This window comes from Fulmarus glacialis, unplaced genomic scaffold, assembly GCF_000690835.1.
Source record: "Fulmarus glacialis isolate BGI_N327 unplaced genomic scaffold, ASM69083v1 scaffold45211, whole genome shotgun sequence".
NCBI classification, from domain to species: domain Eukaryota; kingdom Metazoa; phylum Chordata; class Aves; order Procellariiformes; family Procellariidae; genus Fulmarus; species Fulmarus glacialis.
The window spans coordinates 1-22,263 of record NW_009191711.1 but is presented as its reverse complement, the minus strand read 5'-3'; the positions used below and the strand labels follow the sequence as shown (position 1 = coordinate 22,263).

Genomic DNA, 22,263 nt, shown 5'->3' with positions numbered 1-22,263 from the left:
GACAGCCCTGCGGGCCTTGCCGTGCCCATCGAGAGAACTGGAGTCTCCACATGCCCCCCTGCAGTTCCCCGCAAGGAAACGGGAACGTGTCAGCTTTCGACATCGCAGGCGCAAAGCGTTTGCTTTGGGCTTTGGGTAGCTTGGTGGGGTCTTCCCACTGGGGCAGATACATAGATGAGACTTGCAGATCGGTTTGAAGCGTGCAACATGATGAAGACCTAAACTGCTTCATCACGCTGTGAGTTACCCTCGCAGTTACTGTGGCAGTTCAAGCAGTGGTGCTTGGAAGAGCTGGCTTTCTCCACCAGCATGGCAGCAGCAAATTACCTCGTTAAATGTCAACACTGCTCTGAACAGGGTTTGGAAAGGCAATGGACAGCCTGGCTGCTAATGAGTGCACGGCCTGTTGGAGTAGGATTTTTGAAAAAGTGCCAAAGGAACAACTTACTGCTGTTCTGGCTGTGTCTCGACATTTCTTTGGACCAAAGTTGTGGTAGATAATTACTTAGTTTATGCTAATTATTTTAGTGACCTTGATTTTAAATAAGTTTTATACTTAAAATATGTCCCTTTTTTCCCCTCCTCTTCCATCTGTTCAAAGAAGATTGTATAGCTGTGGTTGGAGATCGGCAGGAACTTCAAGATCATTTAGGCCACCGGGGCTGTATGTACAATTTCATTATCTGAAATTCATTGAGACCATTTTATGCAATTTCTACTGAATCAGACGACATAAGCATCAACATCTGAGAAACAGATACGAAAAAACCCTGAAAAATACAAGCAATTTATGGGTTAACATTAAGTCATTCACGCTTTTATCTTGCCAATTCCTTTACTGCTTCTCTTCCCACGCCCAGTCCCACAGCTGCACTTGCATCTAGCTCCCCTAGCTCAAGATCACTAGTTCAGTCAGTACTTGCAAGCATTTTGTTTTGCTTTTTGATCAAACACATTCCCAAAAGCCAAATCCAAATGAACCTCCTGAAAAATTTTTAAATTGAAGCAATTGACTTGCTAAGCATTTCCTGAAAGTGTCAAATGTTAACAGCACACCCAATTTACAGGGCTTGTCACTTCCCAAACTAGCCTGAGCTGCACATCCACTTTCTAAATGAAGGAGCTTATTGCAATTTAATTTAACAAATACCAAGGAATTTGTACCAAAGCTTATTTCAGAGAAGTATTCTGATATCCTCAATAGAGCAGAAATGTCACTGTAACCAATAAAACATGTTTTGATTTTTTTTCTTAGCAAGTGACCCAATTCATACTTGATCTGTATTACAAAGGCATGCCCATGTAGCTGTGTCAGCCAGGATTACAAGAGACACATCCCTATCAAAAACATGCAGAGAAGCAAAACCCTTCATGCTGTTACTGCAAGTTATCAAAAAACTGCTTTCAAACATCTGTCAGAGAAGTACAAGGAGGCAGCATAACTAACCTGACAGAAGAATCTCTCCCTTACAGGCCCTGCTAAAACACTTACGCCAACTGAAACTGCGGTTCAGGCATACTTTAATAGATACAGCAGAACTGGATTTTGCAAAAGGATTTAAAGTAACACCCTTCATTTGACCTTCACATAGACGTTAACTCCCTTAATTCTTTAGAATGATGGTTTCTTAGGATGCTTTCTTTGCCATGGGTATATTTATTCACCAGGAGACTGAGAGAAGGGTCCTCTCATCCTGCGTTCCAGAACTGTCTTATCTCCACTGATAAACGTTCAAGAATATTGCATTAATGACGTGCTTTCTCTGTGGGTTAATGTATCCTAGTCAGCTGTTGCTGCAGCTACAGTTTCTGCTCATAGATCTGTAAATCACACTGCATTATAGCACATCAGTATAGGGAGCCTAGTTCATTCCTGGGCTGATGAAGCTCTGAAGGGCCGTCATGCCCCAAGGCTGAGAGGGGCTTCAGGAGATAAAACCCCACTACTTGGTGTCCGACAGGTGGGACCGCTCAGGAGCAATTTTTTGAATTGTCACATTTTGTCTGCAAGCCGCATTCCAGCACAGGCTCTGCACCTGGTTGTGGAAGGGCTCTATAGAAAACAAACATCACAAACTCGTGAAGGCATGGGCTTTTATTTTGGGGGGCTGGGGAAGAGGGAACAGGAAGTGAAGAACTAGACAGCAAGAGGCTGCTAAGGAAAGACAGGAGGGCAGGAAGATGGAAATAATTTTTGTAGCAAAGACACCAGTTTTGGTAGTGAGAGTGTATAGTGTCTTGGCTGACATGAGCAAATTAATTCACTTAAAGCTAATGTTTCAGGTGGTCAGATCCAGCAGCAGTGTCAGTCTGTGCACAGCACCTACCTTTTCAGGCTGTTTTCTGTTCATAAGGGCAAGACATAGTATGAATTTTAAAGCAAGACTGACGTGCAGGATAATGACAGCAAATTCTGCCGTTTGAAAATCAATGAATACACAAATTACATAACACATAAAACCCTGAAAATATTTAAAAAACATGATGCAAACTCAACTAATGTGACTTTATTTATACAAAAATGATACATATCCACAGGAATATTTACAACAACTTTAAACTGTTTTCATTTACAAAATAAAGATTCTTTTCTTTCATTTAGACAGTACAATTTAGGACTGTTCCAAATAAAAGCCTATTTGGATGGTAAATATGGGGGACAGCAGTTATGGCAAACAAATGCATTGAATGTGTCTTTCCAAACATCTCTTTATGTTACAATGTAACATACATAATCAAGTAATCAAGTTTCCACACACAAATATTTAGTAAAATGTGTTCCATAGCTGCTCAGCTATCCATTTTTTAAAGTCCTTTGGGCACAAAAAATAGCTTTAAGTTAAAGAGAATTCAGGATCCTAGAACCTTTCATTTATTCAAGAATAAAGATGCTAGAACTAATATTCAATGCTAATGTTTGTCTCATACTCTACTAACCGACCTTAAATTAATTATTAACTATAGATTCTTATAAGAGGAGGTAGCCAGGTGTTTAAAAACTTCTGGTCTTGTATTAGTGTTTAGTCAAATCAAGAAGTGAATACTTTACTTTTGATGGTAATGAATCAAAATGGGAGGTGAACTGGAGAAATACGGTAAGTTTGAAAAGCAACCATCTGAAAATGTTATGAAAATGTCTACATTGTGGGTTCTTCATACGACACAAAGCACTAGTGCTGGAGAAAGAGGGAGAGAAATATTCAGACATGTTTACAATTTATTTCACACAGAATTAGACTGCAATATGTGTACTATTGTTTTTAAGGCTCCGTTCTAATCTATTTCTGTCACAGAAAGATTTTTTGGTTGATCAACTGCTTCTGAAAGAAGTCCTCTGACTTTTACAAAACACTTTAAACTATTTGCTCACTCTGCACCAAATCCTTGAGAGGTAGTTTGAGGCCACACAAAGCAGAACTTGGGCACCTTATTCAGTATGTATTTGACTTTTATTGCTCTGTTTTGCAGCAGGGAGATCAAACTATAAACTGAAATCAGATTAGCTTGCTCCTAGCCAAATTTCTGATTCATTTGCTGGTTCATGGCTTTCCATCTTAGTTGGTGTGCAGTCCCTATAAAAATATTAAGCAGCTCTTCCCTTTGATAATATCAACTGGAAGAGCCACATCACATCTATGTTACATCAGTATCAGTTTTGTTTTGGACACAGTAAAAACCATGTCGGAAATCACCCTGAAGAGACTAATGCTAATAGCTTACGTGGCTTCAGTCAGCAGCTATTTTTGAAAATTAAGTAAAAGCCCTTTATATATAACAAGAGAAAAATATTCATTTATCACGTTTGTATTAAAATAAAAGAGAACAAAGGCTTTGATCAGACTCCCACTGACTTTCAAACACTAACTGGTCAAATCTCTAGCGTTCATGAGGGAAGCCAGATCTACAGCCTTAAGTCCCTGATTCAGAAAGGTACTCTACTGAAATGCTTGAAGTCAATGAAATTACTTGTATACTTAAGGATTAGGCGTCCGCTACTAACTTAACAGAAGTTCTGGAAAATCAAGCTTCTTCAGGGCTGTGTTAGACCTGATACTGTGGTATCTGAGAGAATAAAAGAATTTTGTTTTGCATTTTCATTCTTGGCCTTTCTGCGATGACTACTAACTATTCTATCATCTATTCTCTTCCCATTGTGAGGCCATAGAATAGCTTTTAAATGGATTCAAACTATCAATTAAAAGTGAATTGCTCTTAATTCTGTTACTACAACTAGCTTGATTCAGAGGACTACTGAGAAGTGTTTCACAGAGTAAAATTAACTGGCTACACATGCATCGCATTTGACATAAAAATGGCTTCTTCTCATGTGTTTTTCATAGTTCTAGTTCCATCTATGCTATTACAGTGTTAAAAAATTTTCAAAAGTTAAATAGAATAAATGCACCAGAATCATCAGTAAGTATTTCCTAATGAGGTATTACTGACAATTTTCTTAAAGAAAAAAAAAACCCGAACACCTAAAACTGAATTGTGTTTTAAAGTGTTGTACAGAACAAATCATAGTGTAAACAAAAGGTATTTCAAAGAATGGTATACATTTCAATGCCATCTGCACTAAAAAAGCTGGGTTTTCTTGGTATGGCAATTCCAGTTTAAACATAATACTTAAATATACAATAGTTTAAAATTTTGGGAGGGGGGATGTATATATTTGTTTAACGTTCTTTGAACAATAGTTTATACAGTGTTTCATACTGCGTACAGAACTCATTTGACACAAAGTTTTGAAACAAATAAGATATTTCATCTTTTCCCTGTATATCAAAAATGTATTTTTTACTCTGCTTTAAATTACTACTGGAAACATAAAAGAAAATATATCCTGCAATTGTTTGAAGATAACTCATTTAGTCTCTTTGGCATTTGTAGTACTGTAAAAGCTCTAGTGCCTTGTCTCTGTAATTGCAAAGTCTGTTTTAAAGTATTTTTCTCTTTTCTCTTTTTTAATAATTGAACTGTACTTGGCAATTACTTCTGTGATAGAGAATTAATTGTACTGTTTTAATGTACTGGTATGCAAGATTTCAACTGCCATTCAAGGAAAGGAGCAGCAATTTTATACAACTTCTCATAAAGGAGTTTACATAGCCAAAACCCTTTGAAATTCCTATTCTGATCTGTTCTTGCTAAATTGCAAAGTGAGCATCAACAGCTCAAGACCTATACACAAATCCTGAGGAACTGTACAATTGCAGCAGATTTTTTTTGTTTTTTAAAAAAAAGCACAAACTTTAGGAGTATGTTGACCAACCACCTGCCATTCTGAAGACATGGGCACTTTGGACCTCACTGCAGACCTCACAAATAATTCTGACCATTAAAGTAAACATTGGAATTTAATAAATAACACATTTTGTATCAACACAGAAATACACACAATTCTTTAAAAAAATATTACCTTACACTAAAAATGCAAGAACTCCTAATCGTGACAAATATACAATTTTGTGTAGGTTGAGACGGCAGGATTCTGCTTCTTTGAACAGCTGCTCTACTCTGTTTTACCACCATCCTTGGCCATTTTCCTTTAAACTCGCAGACACGATGCTGACACTGCTATAATATGGTGCCTTCTTGAAAAGCTTCTATCCACCTATTAGAAATTTAAACACTGTTAGGAAGTTGCTGGTAAAAGTATAAGTCACACTGCTGTGACTGGCTACAGATTCACAGAAGAAGTAACATCACACTTCCATTACCAGTTGGTCTGTTAGTGCAAATGCCAGAAATCTATCCAATGAGTCCAAGCATACAAAGCTTGCTAGAGACGTATTAGGTATCAGTACAAGGCCAGATGATAGAAACTTTTTTCCATACCTCTTCCATACTGAAGTTACATGCATAAAGAACAAGTGAAGCTGGGAAATCAAATGCTCGAAAAGTAGGATATGCCAAGGTTCTGCCAACTTTAATAATATGATTGCACACCTTTTAAAAAACCCCAATGCTCCCTTCTCTTATTTCACTGCAAACATGATCTGGGATGAATCAGGACACTACTTTAACTGAGCTAGCCATCTGCATAACCCAGCCCTCTGCTTTTGCAGCTGGTACAAGGGTACTAGTGAAGGACCAGTTGGGGTGAGGGGTGAAGCCACAGGGCACGTGGGCTGGGGGAATGGTGCTTTTGCATGATGACAGAACTTCCCCTGTATTCACACGCACAATATGTGCTACTACTGAATCACATATTAACAGATATCCTGCACATCATATCCCTGAAAATACAAGTATATGTAAAGGGGAGGAAGTCTCCAACAGCTGATCCAAGGTGTCTCGAACTGGAAATTCAAGGTTAATATTCAGATACTTTTACCCCCTATAGCTGTGGTTTCTGTTCCTATTTGATTATGAAGGTAATAAACATCCTCACCTTCTCAAGGATGCTGCAAAAATTAATGTTTCTGAAGCGCTCTGATGCTACACTGGCAAATACAGTAAAAAATGGAATAATTCTGTCTTCTGAGTGAGGGCTGAACTGTGTGCATGTAAAGTTAAGGGGCCCACATACTGATGGTTTTTTTTTCCTGAGTGAAATTCTTGCAAGAATTGCATGAGACAAAGATTGTAAAATTACCTTTATCATGGAAATTCAACCCTGTCTTAGTATTCACAGGATATCTAAATGTTAGTCACAGATGTTGGCTCTTCCTCGCCCTGAGTGTTTGATTTTGTAACTGTGTGCATATTCTTTGAATTTAAGCTTTTGGTATGAACATATTCAGCATGTGTAAGTGCTCATGCCTGTCTGCACACACAACTCAAACTTCTATCCCTTACTTTTTAGGGCTCACTGTATTTTTCCACTGCCATATATTCATTAAAAATAACTACAATGGAATACAAATACAACAAATTCATAAACTTAGCATTAGCATTCAAAGCTTAAGCATTGAACATAGTACTGGACTAACAAATTTAAAAGCTCATAAAAAAGTAAACATCTGTTCAAATTTCATACTGCACTTACACAAAGGTATCAGATATTTCTTTGGTCCCAACAGGAAAAAATAGTGTCCGCTGATGCAAACAGGCCAACAGCATGTTCTTTGTTTTTTCTTTTAATGCTATCAAAGCAGCATTTATTCTGAGGTTCAGTGTAAATCTCCTAAGGATATTAAATACTTGGAGAAAGCTTGCAATTTAAGGTACTTAATGTTATTCCTAGCCTCAATAGAATAGAGTACGTCCAATTTCAAGTTTTTCTACTGATGACAAAAGCCATTGAATAGGAAAACAAAGCTATTGAATGCCTTGGATTTTTTTAGTTTTGTTTTATATAGTACAAATGAGGACACAGTGGAAACAAGAGAATACTATCTTAATTAACAAGGAAACATTTGTGTGCATCTGCAACACAAAATACCCCCCAAAATCAAATAAAGACTTCCAGATTTTGCGTGTAGAGAAATGTCATTAAGCACGTTCTCAGCTGTTCAAAATTTTCAGTAGCCCTGGGTACTTTGTTTTTTAGAATATCTCTATTTGCACAAAACTATACCTGCAGCCATTTGAATGCTTAAGTATCAGTAACGGACTAGTTAGCACATGAAATCTATTTCATTAATGTACAATTCATTTGGGAAAACTGCAGTGAAACCCGTCAGATAAGCTAGGCATATAGGCAAGATAACTTCAATATATTGCTTCCATGCTCATAGTTTACTCCATGATTCTTATAGCAAATGCTTTCTACTGATTAATGACCAAGCTTCTAGGTTATTTTATGTAAAACACACACAATGCATAAATTGATAAATATGACTCCAAACTCAGACACATCAGCAGGACTTGAAATGAAACAGCTTGTGTGAGTGTTCTTTGAATTCAAGCTTTTGGTCTGAACATATTAAGCATGCCTAGGTACTCGTGCACATCTGCACACACACTTCAAACTTCTGTCCCTTACTTTTTAGGGTTTGCTTTATTTTTCACTGCCATATATTCATTAAAAATAACAAATTTACAGCTGGAAATAAAAAAAGGGACACATCAGTTAATTTTTAAAACATATTTTCTGGATTTCTCCAAAGGTAACATTCAATTTTCACTTGAGCAGACCAGAGATAGAGGAATGGGCTAGGAAAAAGGAAGTTTTCTTATTTTATCTTAGACTTTTCCATTCTCCTACATTCATTCTTGTGCAGAGGACAGTCTGCTTCTTCATTTAAAGCATTTCAGAAGTCCTAATGAAACTAGGACCTTGTGTTTAAGTAATTTAAAAGTTTTATTTACTTTATTTATTTATATTATATAATATGCATCTTTTGTACATATGCTTTATCTGTGAATATTAACATTCATGACGTCTGAAACATTTTCTAAAAAAAAGTAGCAGAAATTAATTCAAATAGTTTCTTACTTTTGAGCTGAATGGGGATCATCTGCTTTGAATATGTAAAATAAAGTGTTTTTGTGCAGTAAATGGAACACTCTAGACTCTGAGTTTTCATCTTTTACTTCACTGACTGTGAATCCAAGTAAAGGCTGGCTCTCTAATGCTGCCACATCCTATTTTACGGGGAGAAAAGCAAACAAGACAAAATTAGAGCTTATAAGACATACTAAGGAATGCATTTAAACTTTAGTCATGCACCATAGCATTGCAACAGATTATACAACAAACAAGTTGTTACAAATAGTCATGCACAAAATGCTGGTTTTTATAGTCTCCATGCATGAATCAGGGGACAGGAAATAACAAAACCTCATAGACTTCAATATTGCTGTTCCTCTTTTTATTTCCCTGATAACATCTACCTTGTCTTTCACTGTATAGTCTCACCATTCTGCCTGGTAAGGGCTTCTTATATCAACAGATCAACTACTACCTGGCAGCAGACCAAAGGTCCGTCTAGCCCAGTGCTCTCTCCAACAACCTTAGTAGCGAGTTTTCATGTTTCAGAATTGGTATGTGATGCTATTAGCTGCACTGAGTATGCTAAAATGAGGAGCTATGGATGTAACCTATGTTCTCAAGCACTGGAATCACACTCCAAATACTTTTGATGGCTAAACTTACTTTGCTTTCTGTTGCTGAAAATTAACAGGATAGGGAAAAAAAGTTGCTGAGTGTTCACAAGTGGTTAGCTAGAAAAGAGCAGTAAGAGAAGCTGTACCTTTCACCTTCTCTTCATTTAATTTCAAAACCTGGCAAAAAAGGCAATCTTTTCCCTTCCTCATTCATCTCAATTACTTCCTTTTTTTATACGCTTGTCTTTTAATTAATAAATACAATGCACAGCATTTTTGGAAGTTTTAAAAAAAAAAAAAAAGATATTTTCATCCCGTGTAAATTCCAAAACAGTGTTTTGTAACTAGGCAGGGTCCTGCAATGCTTCTGGATATAAAAAATAAACAAAGAATATAAACACTGACACATCAGGTGAAGACTTTGGTAATTGCCTCTACATTGAAACAAGAGTATTCTGTGAAAGCAGCTTTTCTTAATATTGGAAAACAGTCAAGTAAGGCTTAGCAATCTGTTTTACTGTTTTAGGTCTTTGTACCACTAATAAGTGGTCTTTTTACCCCTAATCTTTATATCACTTGGAACAAATATAAGTAGCTCAAGTGGGGTTTCCTGGGTAAGGCCACACTGGACCCTTGAGACTCTCTAAACGGTGTCTTCTGCAATGGCTCATCAAGATGAAAAATAAGGACAGATATTCCTTAGTTTAAAGAAAATAGGGAAGAGTCAATTTTGTGATTGCGAGCTGCAAACTGAAGCCACTATGGAAGGCTGATATCTCAGAGGAAGACAAGCAAAAGAAAATTTAAGGTGACTGTCACAGACTAATATGTCTTTCTTTACAGTTGCCAAAGTCTCCTTTGCAACTGCCAGAAGAGGCACAATGCTCTGAAATATTTTTCAAATCCTTGCGAAAGTAATTGTTTTGTACATAATTATTTAAGATATTTTTAGAACTACTTGGGTTTTTTACTATTGCCAATGCTGTGGTGGAAATAACATCACAGGTCCTGGACATAATTCAGAAGGTCTAAAATAAAGTACAGCAGAAACAACCCAGGAACAGATCTGAGCACAAACCAGGAAATAACTAGAGCGGGGGTGGCGTGGGGGTGAAGAAGGGTAATTCTTTACATGGTCAGGATAGGTTGGGCCTTACATTTTGAAAGAAAGTGAGGGATAGCAATACCTTTAAACAGATGCTTTGGATATTTTGCTCTTGAAAGCTGTTAGCAAACTATTAACATATAATACAAAAAAGCGAAAACCAAGATCCAGTGCTACAATATATCCATATATGTTGCAAAACATTGTAAGATGCAATAAAACTACATCCTCTGCACATGCTGGGATGTGCAGAGCTTATATATATTGGTTAGAGATTATTCCAACTGCAATAGGACTACACATTCTAAACAAAAAAGCAAATGCCATTAGATAAGATGCATTTTTTTTTTTCTACTGCAGCACTGTATATCAAATAATAACTCCAGGCTGAAGACGACAGTTTGGGGAAAAGTAAAGAGGTTTAGTTTGCTCATTTTCCAAGCATTCAAAATACCTTATGGAACTGCAGAACAAGATACTTCAAGATGATTTTATAACATTGGCTTTGCCACTAGTCCAGTGTGATGCATCCAAACAGACCCCCATGTATTCAACTGACTCAGAACATACCTACAACTGTGCAATGGTGTGCAGTGCAGAGGTACTCAAAGCTAGGTCTGGAATCAGAAACAGCGTAGCTCTATCAGCGTATTATGGTACCAAGCTCACTGGGCCTTTTCAAAATACTACATCGCAATCAGATCAATTACTGTAAGGTGATCTAATTTTATAGCTTGTTTCTAGATCATAAAAATAAACAACTTTGTTACAAAGACAGTATTATCATTGGATATTTGATTTCCAATATGTAGTCTCTTACCTCACTAGCAGCATATGTGTATAGCACCTTATTTTTTATAACAAACCATAGGTGTTTCCATGGTTTCTTACTGCCCTTAGATCTGTGTAGGTAGCCACTCATTGTAGAGTCTTCTGTATTTGCTGAAACCTGAAGAGAAAAAAAACCCCAAACAACAAAGAGTATGTATGCATCTGTCCAGGTTTTCACAGTACAGCTTTTTTTAAAACAGATCTCCAGAGCTCTGCTCTGTTAAAGACTCAAATTCTTATCTGATCTCAAGTTAATGCTGCTAATTCACTCAGAAGGCTGAAAGAAAAACGATTTTGTCTGCCACCATCTATCTGGTCTGGAAGAGAGGTTTCTGCAGTCACTAAAGGATTGGAACTTAAATTGGATGCAACAGGGCAAGAGAGGGCTGAAACACTGAGGACCACGTACAGCATGAGAACACATTCCTATATAAGAAGAAAAATTACTTTGTCCCATTCCCAAGACCTCAGGTGTAGGTAGGCAGAGTTTAGCTCTACCTTTTCTAATCATAAGCCAAGAGCTGAGTTGGTGTAGGAGTCTTCTCATTGACTGTGGTGGGGAAGCAAGAAAGAAATTACAATTCCGACTCTCTGAATCACAGTCTCACAGGTGTTTATGTAGTTTATACACTGGTTCATAGTTCACTTCCCTGCTTATATAAAAGTAAGGCCCAAACAACTGTTACAGGCAAATTTTGACTTTTGATTCTAGAGAAGATGGCTAAAATATGGAATTTTTTTTTTCATTGTTAATATTGATGATGTAATAGCAACAAGGCATTATTTTTGACCAATAAAACACTTACTTCTTTGAGGGCTGCAGGAATTTTTTTCTGCTTTCTTCCAGAGGGAATACTATGTAATACTGTAGACAAGGCACTTGACGGAGATTTATGGTTGACTGGGGATCCGCTCTTAGGAGTGCACTGGTTATCTAAAATGCATAGGATGAATATATTGCTTTCTTGTCACAGATGACTAAACACAGGCAATGGTTCTTGGACTTTTTTTTCTTAAAAACCGCTGACATTTTTGTTCTGATTACAGTGTTTCAATAGTAACACCTAATCACATTAAATTCAGTGTTGAATTAACTTTTCAGTATTATCATCAACACCATGAGTTAGAATCTCCCAAATCACAATCAGACTAAAAAAAAAAACACAAGAAATTTAAAACTAAACGGATTGGTCTTGTTTGTTTTCAAAGTGTGTTTTCTAAGTCTGCTTTCTTGATGTTGAACTACCTTTGCCTACAAGCAGGGTGAAAATTAAGTCTTAAAAACCACACCAAATTTTTAGAGCTGTCCTCTGCAGTTCAGTCTGTGCTTTACCTCTGTTCCCCAACTCTGTCCTTCAATTCTATACATCTATTATCTTCCCAGCTTTTTTCAGTATGGATGCTGTAGGGCTCCTCTTCCAGCATCACGCCATCACACACACACTTCTAGAGATTCCTATCTCCAGAGCACGTGCTGTCTTTCTCCACTGCAGCAGGCAGTTCCCTCATTTCTCTTGGAAGACTTCTGCAACACTTCACCCATTTAAAACCCCCTTTTCTAGCAACACCCACCACTATTTTCCAGACCAGCCTGGAAGGAGTAAGGCTGCCCTAAGCTTCATTAACTCCCTTTCTAGAGTTGTCCCTGAACATGCTGAGGCTCTGAAATAATGAGCAGAGCAGGAGAGTAAGTGGATTGCCAGCTGTACTGCACCTGCTCTGCAGCTCTTTTCCCAGCTAAAAGCACCTGCAATTGCCTGCAGCACAGCAGCCTCTAGTGCCCAATGCAGAGACTTGCAGGTGGTCCAGGCAATCCACCTTCCCCACCATTGCAGGCTCCCACCACCACTTCAAGGCTTGTCAATGCTGCTTTCCACATCCCCGTGACAAATGCCGCTCCCAGCATGCTGGAAGCCTTAGCTTGGTTATTTCACTGGGGCATCACAGATTTTCTGATACCCTAGAGAACTTGTGTCGAACTGGAGCCTCTGCCAGAGGGAAGAGCAGCAAACTGTTTCAGTCCCTGCTTATGTCTCATTTGTGTACTTTATACTAGAGTCTTTGGACAGAATTCAGAGCAAGTCTTGCGAGATGGGACTGGATTCCCACCTTACTGGGAGGTGCCCCTGTTGATTTTACATTCATTTCTGCATAATGATGTGAAGCTCCTTCAAAGAGATGGATTTGAATTCCTTCAGGATGAGAAGGAAACTGACCCTGGACCTCCTCTCTAAGCAAATGTTATTACCACCATGCAGCAGTAGTACCATGTTCTCTGAAAGTGTTTCAATGGAAATAGCTCCAGCGATGGTTTTTTACATTGAAATACATGCTGCCAGTGTGCAGTAAGCAACTGTTAAGAGTTTGCCCTCAGAACTGAAGTGCAGATATGCCAACTTCTTGAATTCCAGATGAGCCATGGCTTGAGGCTGAGGAGACTCAGCTTCAGTAAGATGAAGACCTATGTCTTTATAGAGCCCCAGGACTTCAGCTATCTCAGCAGCTTAGCTGGCAAAAATGAAGTTTACAGGCATACAAGTTACAGAGAGTAAAAGTACATGTGAACTCACTGGGAGGTCATGATAAGCTGCAAGGACTTTAATGTACACTTGTACCCTGTGATTAATGAGATGCAATATAACACTAGTTATCTCAAAAAGAAAGCAGCATAAGCTACATGTCGTTATCATAGGGCAAATACATGCATGTTTCTGGAAGGAAGAGCCAATGTATTGCAAATTCACTTCCTAGCTTACTCCACAGAAACTTGTTTGGGCTCTTATAACCTCAGATGCCTTTAGATTGGCTATTAGGAAAAATTTCTTCATCAAAATGGTTGTCAAACATTGGAACAGGCTGCCCAGGGAAGTGGTGGAATCACTGGAGTCCCTGGAGGTATTTAAAAGACGTGTAGATGCGGCACTTAGGGACATGGGTTAGTGGTGGACTTGGCAGTGTTAGGTTAACAGTTGGACTCGATGATCTTAAAAGTCCTTTCCAACCTAAATGATTCTATGATTCTATGCCTATCGCTTTTCAGGCACTAGCAGAATTAGGCACTTGAACCCAGCAGTAAAGATGAGGCACAGACATACCATATTAATAAGGGCCACAAAAATAAGACAGACAGTTTGTGCAGATTTTCTTTACCTTGTTTCTGTAGCTCCCTGAAGCAATGATCACATACTCTTGCTGGCTGGTTTTTCATATAGTCTAAACCATGTTTATTTGATGAACAAGCTTGACAGACAATCTGGAAACAGATAAAAGCATTATTGTACATGATGTGCACCTGTAAATCACCAAATGCTAAAAGACGTTCACTTCAGTACTGTTAAACCCATAACAGAACCTGAAATAGGCACTACTTTACACTGAAAATGGCTTAACATCTTGGCTTTTCTTTATGTTCATGCTGCTCTTTCCTCCTCTAAATGATAAAAATTTAAACAGAAAAAAATCAATGAATTACACATGTCAGTAAGCCAACGTTAACAATCCATGAAAAGTAGAATAAGTCTACTGTGCTACTGAACTGTTTAAATCATAAACTTTTAAAGAAATAACTAAAAATAGTCATTGCTCTCTTGACAATTTCTCCACAACACAGATGTCTCAACTGCATTGAATTCCGTACTCTTACTTGATTAAAACAAGAAAAATAAAGGTCTATTAGATATACCTTTCGTAAGTGTTAAATATAAAATAAGTTTGGTACTAACTGAAAAATAAAATCTTATGAAAAATTATTTATCTTACGAAAATTAGTGAGGAAGATATTTTTCTCATTTCAGCTAATATTCTTCGTTTGTACTACGTAATTGCAGAAGCAGAAGACAACCATAAACAGTACTCCAAAATGCAAAATAAGAAACATGTAACAGGTTGAAAGGTTGAACACCGGTCTGTCATAACACCTTACTCTAAAAAAATAACCAACCCAACATATTGTTTTTAATCCATATAATTGTGTCATAGTACAGTATTCCCTTAAAAGAATTGTTTAGGTGCAATCAGGCTCCATCTGTGTTTGTCACATAAGGAACCTGAATGACTAACTGAAAAGGTAATCATAAAATTGCCAACCTTTCCACATGCCCTGCAGTGATGCCTTCTCCATGTCAAGGTGAATTCACTTGTACAGATCATACACATAGTGGCTCTAGTATCAGGGATCCAGATCGGAGCCTTTGATCCCAGCGGACTATCTTCTTTCTGTTTCTCTGGATCTGTCTGAGAGAACACAGGCAGAATACCATTACATTCAGTGATGAGAAATACGATTAATATTTATCAGTGATTATAGGTTAATTCTAATTATGTTGGAAAGCCTTCTCTGATAAATTGTCATGGTCTTAAATGTTATCTACTATTTCATCAGTGACCATTATAATGCAAGCCTGAAGACAGAGCTGCATTTAATTAGTTCAAAAAAGCTGTGTGACTTTCAACCTTTACCAGCCTATTCATATCAATAACTGCTATATATTTAAATCTTTTCATTTCATCTTTCTGTTTGCAAGATTACCAAGAGAACTGAGAAAGCTGGTTTGGGTTTTTTGGAAGAAAATAACTTTAAATTTATGAAGTAGGTAATATTACGAAATACCATGCTGTTTTATCATCTGTTCACTTATCATTTACCATCCTGTTTTATTATTCATCATGGAATGCCTCTTGTTTCTCTAAACACCTGCAAAGAAACTTTATATTCAAAAAGGGAACAAACCAACAATAATGGTGTGATATACCTCTTCAAGACTTTTGCTAGGATTAAATGTGATTCTCTTTTTTGCATATTCTTCAATCGACTTGGAGATAGCTTCCAACCACTCATCTCTTTCTGTAGCAGAACTGTTGGAGTAAAAAAAAAAAATCAATTTTTTATTATTATTAACATTTAAAACTAAGAAGCAAATGTTGATTAGAACATGATGAATATATAAAAAAAAGTTAGGGATGAGGAAAGCAATGATTTACACAAATTAGGTGTGCAAAACCAATTATTGTTTAATGGCTTTTGTAGGTAAATTTGGAAGCTTTGATCATCTTTGAACCTTTAAGGAAAATACTTTGAGCCAGGGTTTTGAACTGGATGAAATCGAGTACTATACAGAATCAGAGAGGACAAATCTGGTAAGGTAAACATGGAGGAAGCCTGCGAGGCATGAGGGGAAAAAAACGATCTAGTGCACACAGCAACAAAATCAGAACAAAAGGAGAGGAAATAAGACACAAGCAAGGGCAAAGCAATGTATTATTGTCTGTCCCAATATCTCGCACTCTGAGTGGAACATTTTGTTCAGTTTATTTACCTTTGCTTCCTCATCCGGTAAGAACAACTGGTCTGCATTAGCTACGTAACTCTAATCAACTCCTTTGGCTTTTTCAAAATCTGGTTACATTTAATTAGGTTCCTAAAACTATATTAAATAATTAAAGTTGGCCCAGTGTTTGGAGATTAAACATCCCCCACCATGCAGGGATTGCTACATACAGGGCTGCTCGCACAATGAGCTACATGGCTTACACCCTAATATTTCACTAGGAAGCTCGCACTTGGTAGGTTTGCTAGTGCTAGCCTTCAGGGTTGTTTACAATCCTTCAGAACTTAAGAGCAAAGGCGCTGCCATCGGCAACTGAATTGATGTAATGGTTTGCTACAGCAAAATGGGCAGTGTTTCTTCTGCTGTCACTCCCAGCCCTCCCCCACAGCTGCGCAGCCCTACCACCTCCCTCACTGTACGTCCAGTATTTGTTGCATCCTTCCAAAAACTGTTTTGTTTATTAAAATTGCACAGTTTTCTTAGGGTTTTAAAAATTTTTTTTTAGTTTAAGATTCAATTTAACAAAACAGCAGAAAACTTTTAAATGGACTGCAGAGAGCCCCAGCAATTGTTATTACTGGCAAATGTGTGCTAGGACCACACGTCGCAGCTGCCCAGTGGAGTAAGCAGCTCGGTGGTCCCAGGAGGGCTCACAGAAGTATGTCCCTGTTGTTTCCAGGATCAGAGTCTTTGGGCACCTCTCCCAGCTGAGCTAGTCTTGCATGAGCTATTCTTATGTTAGGGGAGGTGATGCAGCTATGTCTGCCTGGGGTAGCTCTTCGCTAGCCTTATCGAGGGGGACGGGGCCACTTGGCCTCAAACCACGTCAGGCTGGCACGACTGTTGTTTTCAGGACCAAAGCTTTACTTCTGCACAGTGCTGTATTGTGCAGATGCGCTAACTTGTTTCTCTGATTACGAGATTTCTAGTACAATACTGCATTGTATCATGTAAAACAATACACATTCCTACAGATACCCCAGGAAAACTGAAACCTCAATCCAGACTAGATAAAGCAGAATACTAATGCAACCAGTAAAACTAAACCTGAAGTGACAGAGTCTTGACTAGGCATTAATCTATACTTCAGTTATTAACTGGCTTACATCTTATTACTAGCAATTTTTCACCAGCTTAATTGCTCCCCTCCCCATCTCTGCCCCCAGGATCATTTCAGAATCTCTTTTTTGGTGTACACTCCACATAATGCTTATTCTTTGAAAAAACACAGAAGTGAAATTTGTCTCCCATGTCTGTGATTAATTTGAACAGTTTTGTAATTGACATTTTTACCACAGAGGAGCCAAGAAGCTGTTAAAATGAGGTATCATCAAAAGGAAGATGCAGTCTGTATTGACAAGATACTGATTCTCTTCACATCCAGGGTATTTATCAATAGCAACAACATAATCAATTGGTAAAAAATATACGCAAGCACCTATTGCTGATAGTTTTTCACTTGTTTCCCTCCTACACCGTAACAGACCCAGGCCTTGCTTACAGGCAGATAACAATCTGAGAATCCTCATTTACACCCCTAGCACCTCCTTCATCCCAAGCAAATGCAACCTCCCTCTGTCACTGTTGTGTAACTTGGGGCTCTTGCACACACATAGCTTCCAGCAAGTATAAAAATAACAGAGCTGAACACTCTCCAAAGATGCAAGATCAACAACACTAAAAAAGAAAGAGCAAATCAGAGCAGCTTTAGTTGATAATGTGAGGGCAATTCCAGTAGTTTCAAGGTCAAGACAAAAGCATGTCACACACACTGCCCAACTTGATGAGAATGTCATATATATAGGGATTTTCCCCTATGGGCCAGCATGTATTTCACAGAGTTGTAGGTAGGTTGTATTTCAAGATGATAAACTTCTCACAAGTTCCAATGATTTTTTACAATTTTTTAAAATGACTGAATTAAAAGTGAAATGTTGTTTCAAGTCAAGCAGAGATAAATCCACACTGCCTACTGCAATCCCATAAATGTCTTCATGTATCTGTGTGACACGCAGTCACCAAGGCACCCTAAGCAGCATGGACCTGCTCATATTATACTGGAGCAGAATCATACCCTAAACTCTGAAATGCATCTTTTTTTCCACAATGTGCAAAAGAACCACAAGAAACATTTAAATTTGTTGAAAAAATAAAAAAACCACTCCTTTCAAGTCTGTTGTTATAAATAACTACTGCTCAGACAATTGAGATACTTCCTTTGGCTACTCTGACAAGGTTAACCTTGGTCTACCCCTCAGCTAGAGATACTGCTATCTTTGTGCAGACATCCTCATGTCGGTATTTACAAGGTCACACAAAAAGAAACAGTCTGCCCTTGCTCAGCTTTACTAAACAAAAGAGAAAACATGTCTTTCTTCATTGGTATCAGCACTGTCACAAATGTCAGGACATATAAAACTCCAACTCAAACACAGTAAAAACAACAATCCACACAACCAGGTTTTTGCTAAAGGCATCTCGGTGGAGGCAGACCAGAGCTGCTCTGGTTTAGTGGCCATATATCCTTTTGCTGCTACATGGAGAATTTGGTTTTCTGGTAAAGACAAGCAAGCACCATTCCAGTAATTGCTGCCATTTCCATAATTTCAGGTTCAGTGAGATCCATTTCTTATTTCAATTACATTGTTATTTTAGCTAGAAGACCAGGATGACTTCTTCCAATTTATATCAGTTACCAATAATAATATCAAAATGTATTGTCATGCTTCATAGCCTGTCCTGTTAATGCACTGACAGAGCATATCAGTAACTTCGGAAGAACAAAAAAATACTGAAAAGCAAAACCTAAAATTAATTGAATTGAAACAATTTTAATTCTCGTTCCTCTCAAGGAAAGGCAGTACGAAGATAATCAATTTACTTGGAAGTTTCTGAAGGTGTAGCTAAGCTGAAAAGGAGGAACCAAGCAAGAGTTTTATTCACTCTGATTAACACTTAACTGCCTTGAGGACAGCAGAATCCCTACCAGCTGCAGCCTTAAGCCCAACTTGCGGAAATACTAGCCACATTTACTATAGCTTTTGGGTTTCTATCTATCACTTCACAAGGGGCAGTCTTCCTTACAAGTCAGGGTGAACTGTATTAGAGACTACAAATTCATATGGTATCTGTGAAACTTATTACATGTGACAGGCTGGCCCATTTAAAAATAAACTTAAATTTTCAAAATCAGATTTTGAATGTGAACAGAAGTAAATTAGAACAAAGCCTACCTTATTTCCAGAAACCCATCTGTCACACCCTCTATTCTGTAATTATTCTAGCCAAGGGTAACTTTTCATTACATAAGTGCAAAATAAGCTATAAAAAGCTTACATGGCTTGTTTGAAATCACATGGTTTTTAAATCATTATTCATTTGTAAGACTTACCTTGCTGAAAGAATAAAGGATCTCTCTACGCTTTCAATGTTCAGTTCATTCTGATATGCTTCCTGGGTTGGCTTTTTAACCTTCAGTCGAGAGAGAAAACTTGACATTCAAACTGAAACGGTACTTTACATTTTTATTGCAGAAGGTGTACATTGGAGAGAAAAATCTCAAAAGTAGGAGATCATACACCAGTCCAGAGGGCACAGCTACACTAAGATTACATGCAGCCCAGCATTTTATTTCACTGTGGCCCCATACAAACACTGGAGACATACAGGGGAATGAAGCTCAAGAGCTGTCAGACACCTCCTGCTGTGTTTCAACATGCCCAAGCCCGTTTGCCCTCTAAGCACCTCCTGCAACTGGGCAAAAAAAGGCACTGCTGCTGCTGCAGGACAAGATGTAGCCCACCGGTGTACCCCAGAGTGGGCATCGGCCCCATACCCCCAAGGGCTGGACTGCCCTGCTGATCCTTCTGAGTTACCAAGTTTCAAACATAAGGAGGTTTAAAAGTTAAGAGTGGTTCTGAGCCACCACAAGACACCTGCTGGCAGAAGAGATTTTGCAGCTCTGCCTGCAAAAGCTTGGACCTGGGCACCAGCTCTGCACTCCAGCTGGACTTGGTGCTTTTCTCTGACAGGACCACAGACAAGTTACTTGATGCCCGAGGCGACGGTTTGTTGTTCCCACTGCCATGTCAGAGACCGTGTCAATATATGGCGTGCATGTCCCTTATCACTACCCAGAGGGGCTCAGGACTTAACTTTGATGCTTTTCACAAAGGCTCAGAAACAAAAGCTGTACCTTCCCTCAGAGTTAGCAGATCTCTATAAACTATGGAGATTTGATCCACCAGAAGCTTATCAGGCAGAGATGCCTAATCTCTGGGTGTGGGCAATAAAAAGCAGTTACAAGGCAAAAGTGAGGCAGTCTAAACAAAATACAATACAAAAAATAAGTAGGCAGACTATTTCAGAGGACAATACTGGATGAAATGCAGGTGAGATGATCAACAGAGTTTTTTAGGGAAACCTAGGTAGCAGTCCCATAGGCCATATTATGCAAGAAACATTAAGCTTGTAGGATTGCTCTGGAACATAAGCATCTTTAATATCTCTTTCCAACAATAAACACAGTTGCGTTTTGAAAATTTGAAGGCCTGAGTTTAAATAGATTTGGAGAAAGACTCATGTTAACAAGTGACTCACCTTCATTCCAGCCAACGACAGCATGTTGTTGAGTTTATACATCCCTGACTGAACTGGAGTAGTATACAACAGGGCATCATTGAACTGTAATTTAGAAGCAATGCTTTTTAATGACTAAAGACTGTTTAGAGACAGATAATTTCAGACGCATTTTACTGGAAGTACAAAACTCATACAACACTGAGATCAACCGTCCAGAAGGGCATCTTCTACTTCCTATTATTCCACTTAGAACGCAAGAAACATTTTCATGTATGAATTTAGGTAACAATAGGTGTCTATTTATATCCTCCTTGTGTAAATATACATTTGGCACATGAGTAAATAGTGCACGGATGTCAAAGAACAGGCTGTCAAAAAGGACAAAAGTGTTTCTTGTGTACACAGCTATATTGTATAACAAACTACTTTAAAAGGATACTAGAATTAACCATTCAAACAAAGCAAAACATTCCAGAAACTCGGAGACAGCAGAATTAAGATTAGCAATTTATGATTATAAGGACAAACTTATCTATATGTACCATGTGAATTTTACCAATTTAAATGTGCATTTACTGTTTATTTCCTGTTCTACCAGACTTGGCTTCAGTCAGTGCACTTACTGAACAGCTATTAAGATTTTTTTTATTTTCTGTGTTGTTCAACACATGGATCTAAACTTCATTTACTGCACATAAACACTGACCAGAAAACTGAACTGTCTCATAAGTTTTTGCTATGAGATTCTTTGCAAAATAACCAAGTGTTTCACAAGCCTTACTAAATCTTCACAACATGATCAATGGAAAAACTCAGTGCTTAAGTGCCTAAAGGTATAAACACTAGCCTGCACCTTTTATATCTAAAAAACCAAACCAAACCAAACCCAAAAAAACCCAGAAAAACACCACCACCCCAAAAAACAAAACAAAGAAAATCCAAGCTAGAGCCACTTGAATTAGCGACATCTGATTTGGGAAGTTCAGCTTGAGATAGCACCAGATTTTTGAGAGTATTATCTTAACTGATATCATTTGGAGTTATCTCAGGGCTTTATATGCTACAAAGTCATCTCCAGAGCATAAGACAGGCACTTGCAAGCTTAGAATACATACTCCGTGACTGCCTAGGAAAATATTTATTCGTACTACAGTAACTACAAGACAGATTTCAGCCAGGACCGTGGACCAATAATTCCACCAACTACACACAGCAACAATTGCTTTACTATCTAAATAGAAGAGATAAACAAAAGGTTCAAGTGGAAACAGAAACTTCAGAGATGCACAGAAGTTTCAAAACAAAACAGTAGCAGAGACAAGAGAACCTAGCACTTAACTTCCAGCCCGGTGCTCTGCTCAAGATGCAAGCGGGCTCGTGCAGGGGAAGGAGAGAGGAGGGAGAGAGGAGGGAGGGAGGGAGGGA

The 22,263-nt window shown here is 38.1% G+C and overlaps 1 protein-coding gene across 1 annotated transcript; it reads right to left on the bottom strand.

The window, feature by feature from the left end:
• Positions 1 to 5,577: 5,577 nt before the first annotated feature.
• On the bottom strand, positions 5,578 to 20,940 carry LOC104083344 (FYVE, RhoGEF and PH domain-containing protein 6-like; the record flags this gene model as incomplete). Its single annotated transcript, XM_009586795.1, has 9 exons — positions 5,578 to 5,614; positions 8,384 to 8,532; positions 10,920 to 11,048; positions 11,737 to 11,864; positions 14,081 to 14,183; positions 15,017 to 15,163; positions 15,682 to 15,784; positions 19,649 to 19,728; positions 20,857 to 20,940. Coding segments are annotated over 9 exons (960 nt in total), but the record flags the coding sequence as incomplete, so codon positions are not given.
• Between the last annotated feature and the right edge of the window lie 1,323 nt (positions 20,941 to 22,263).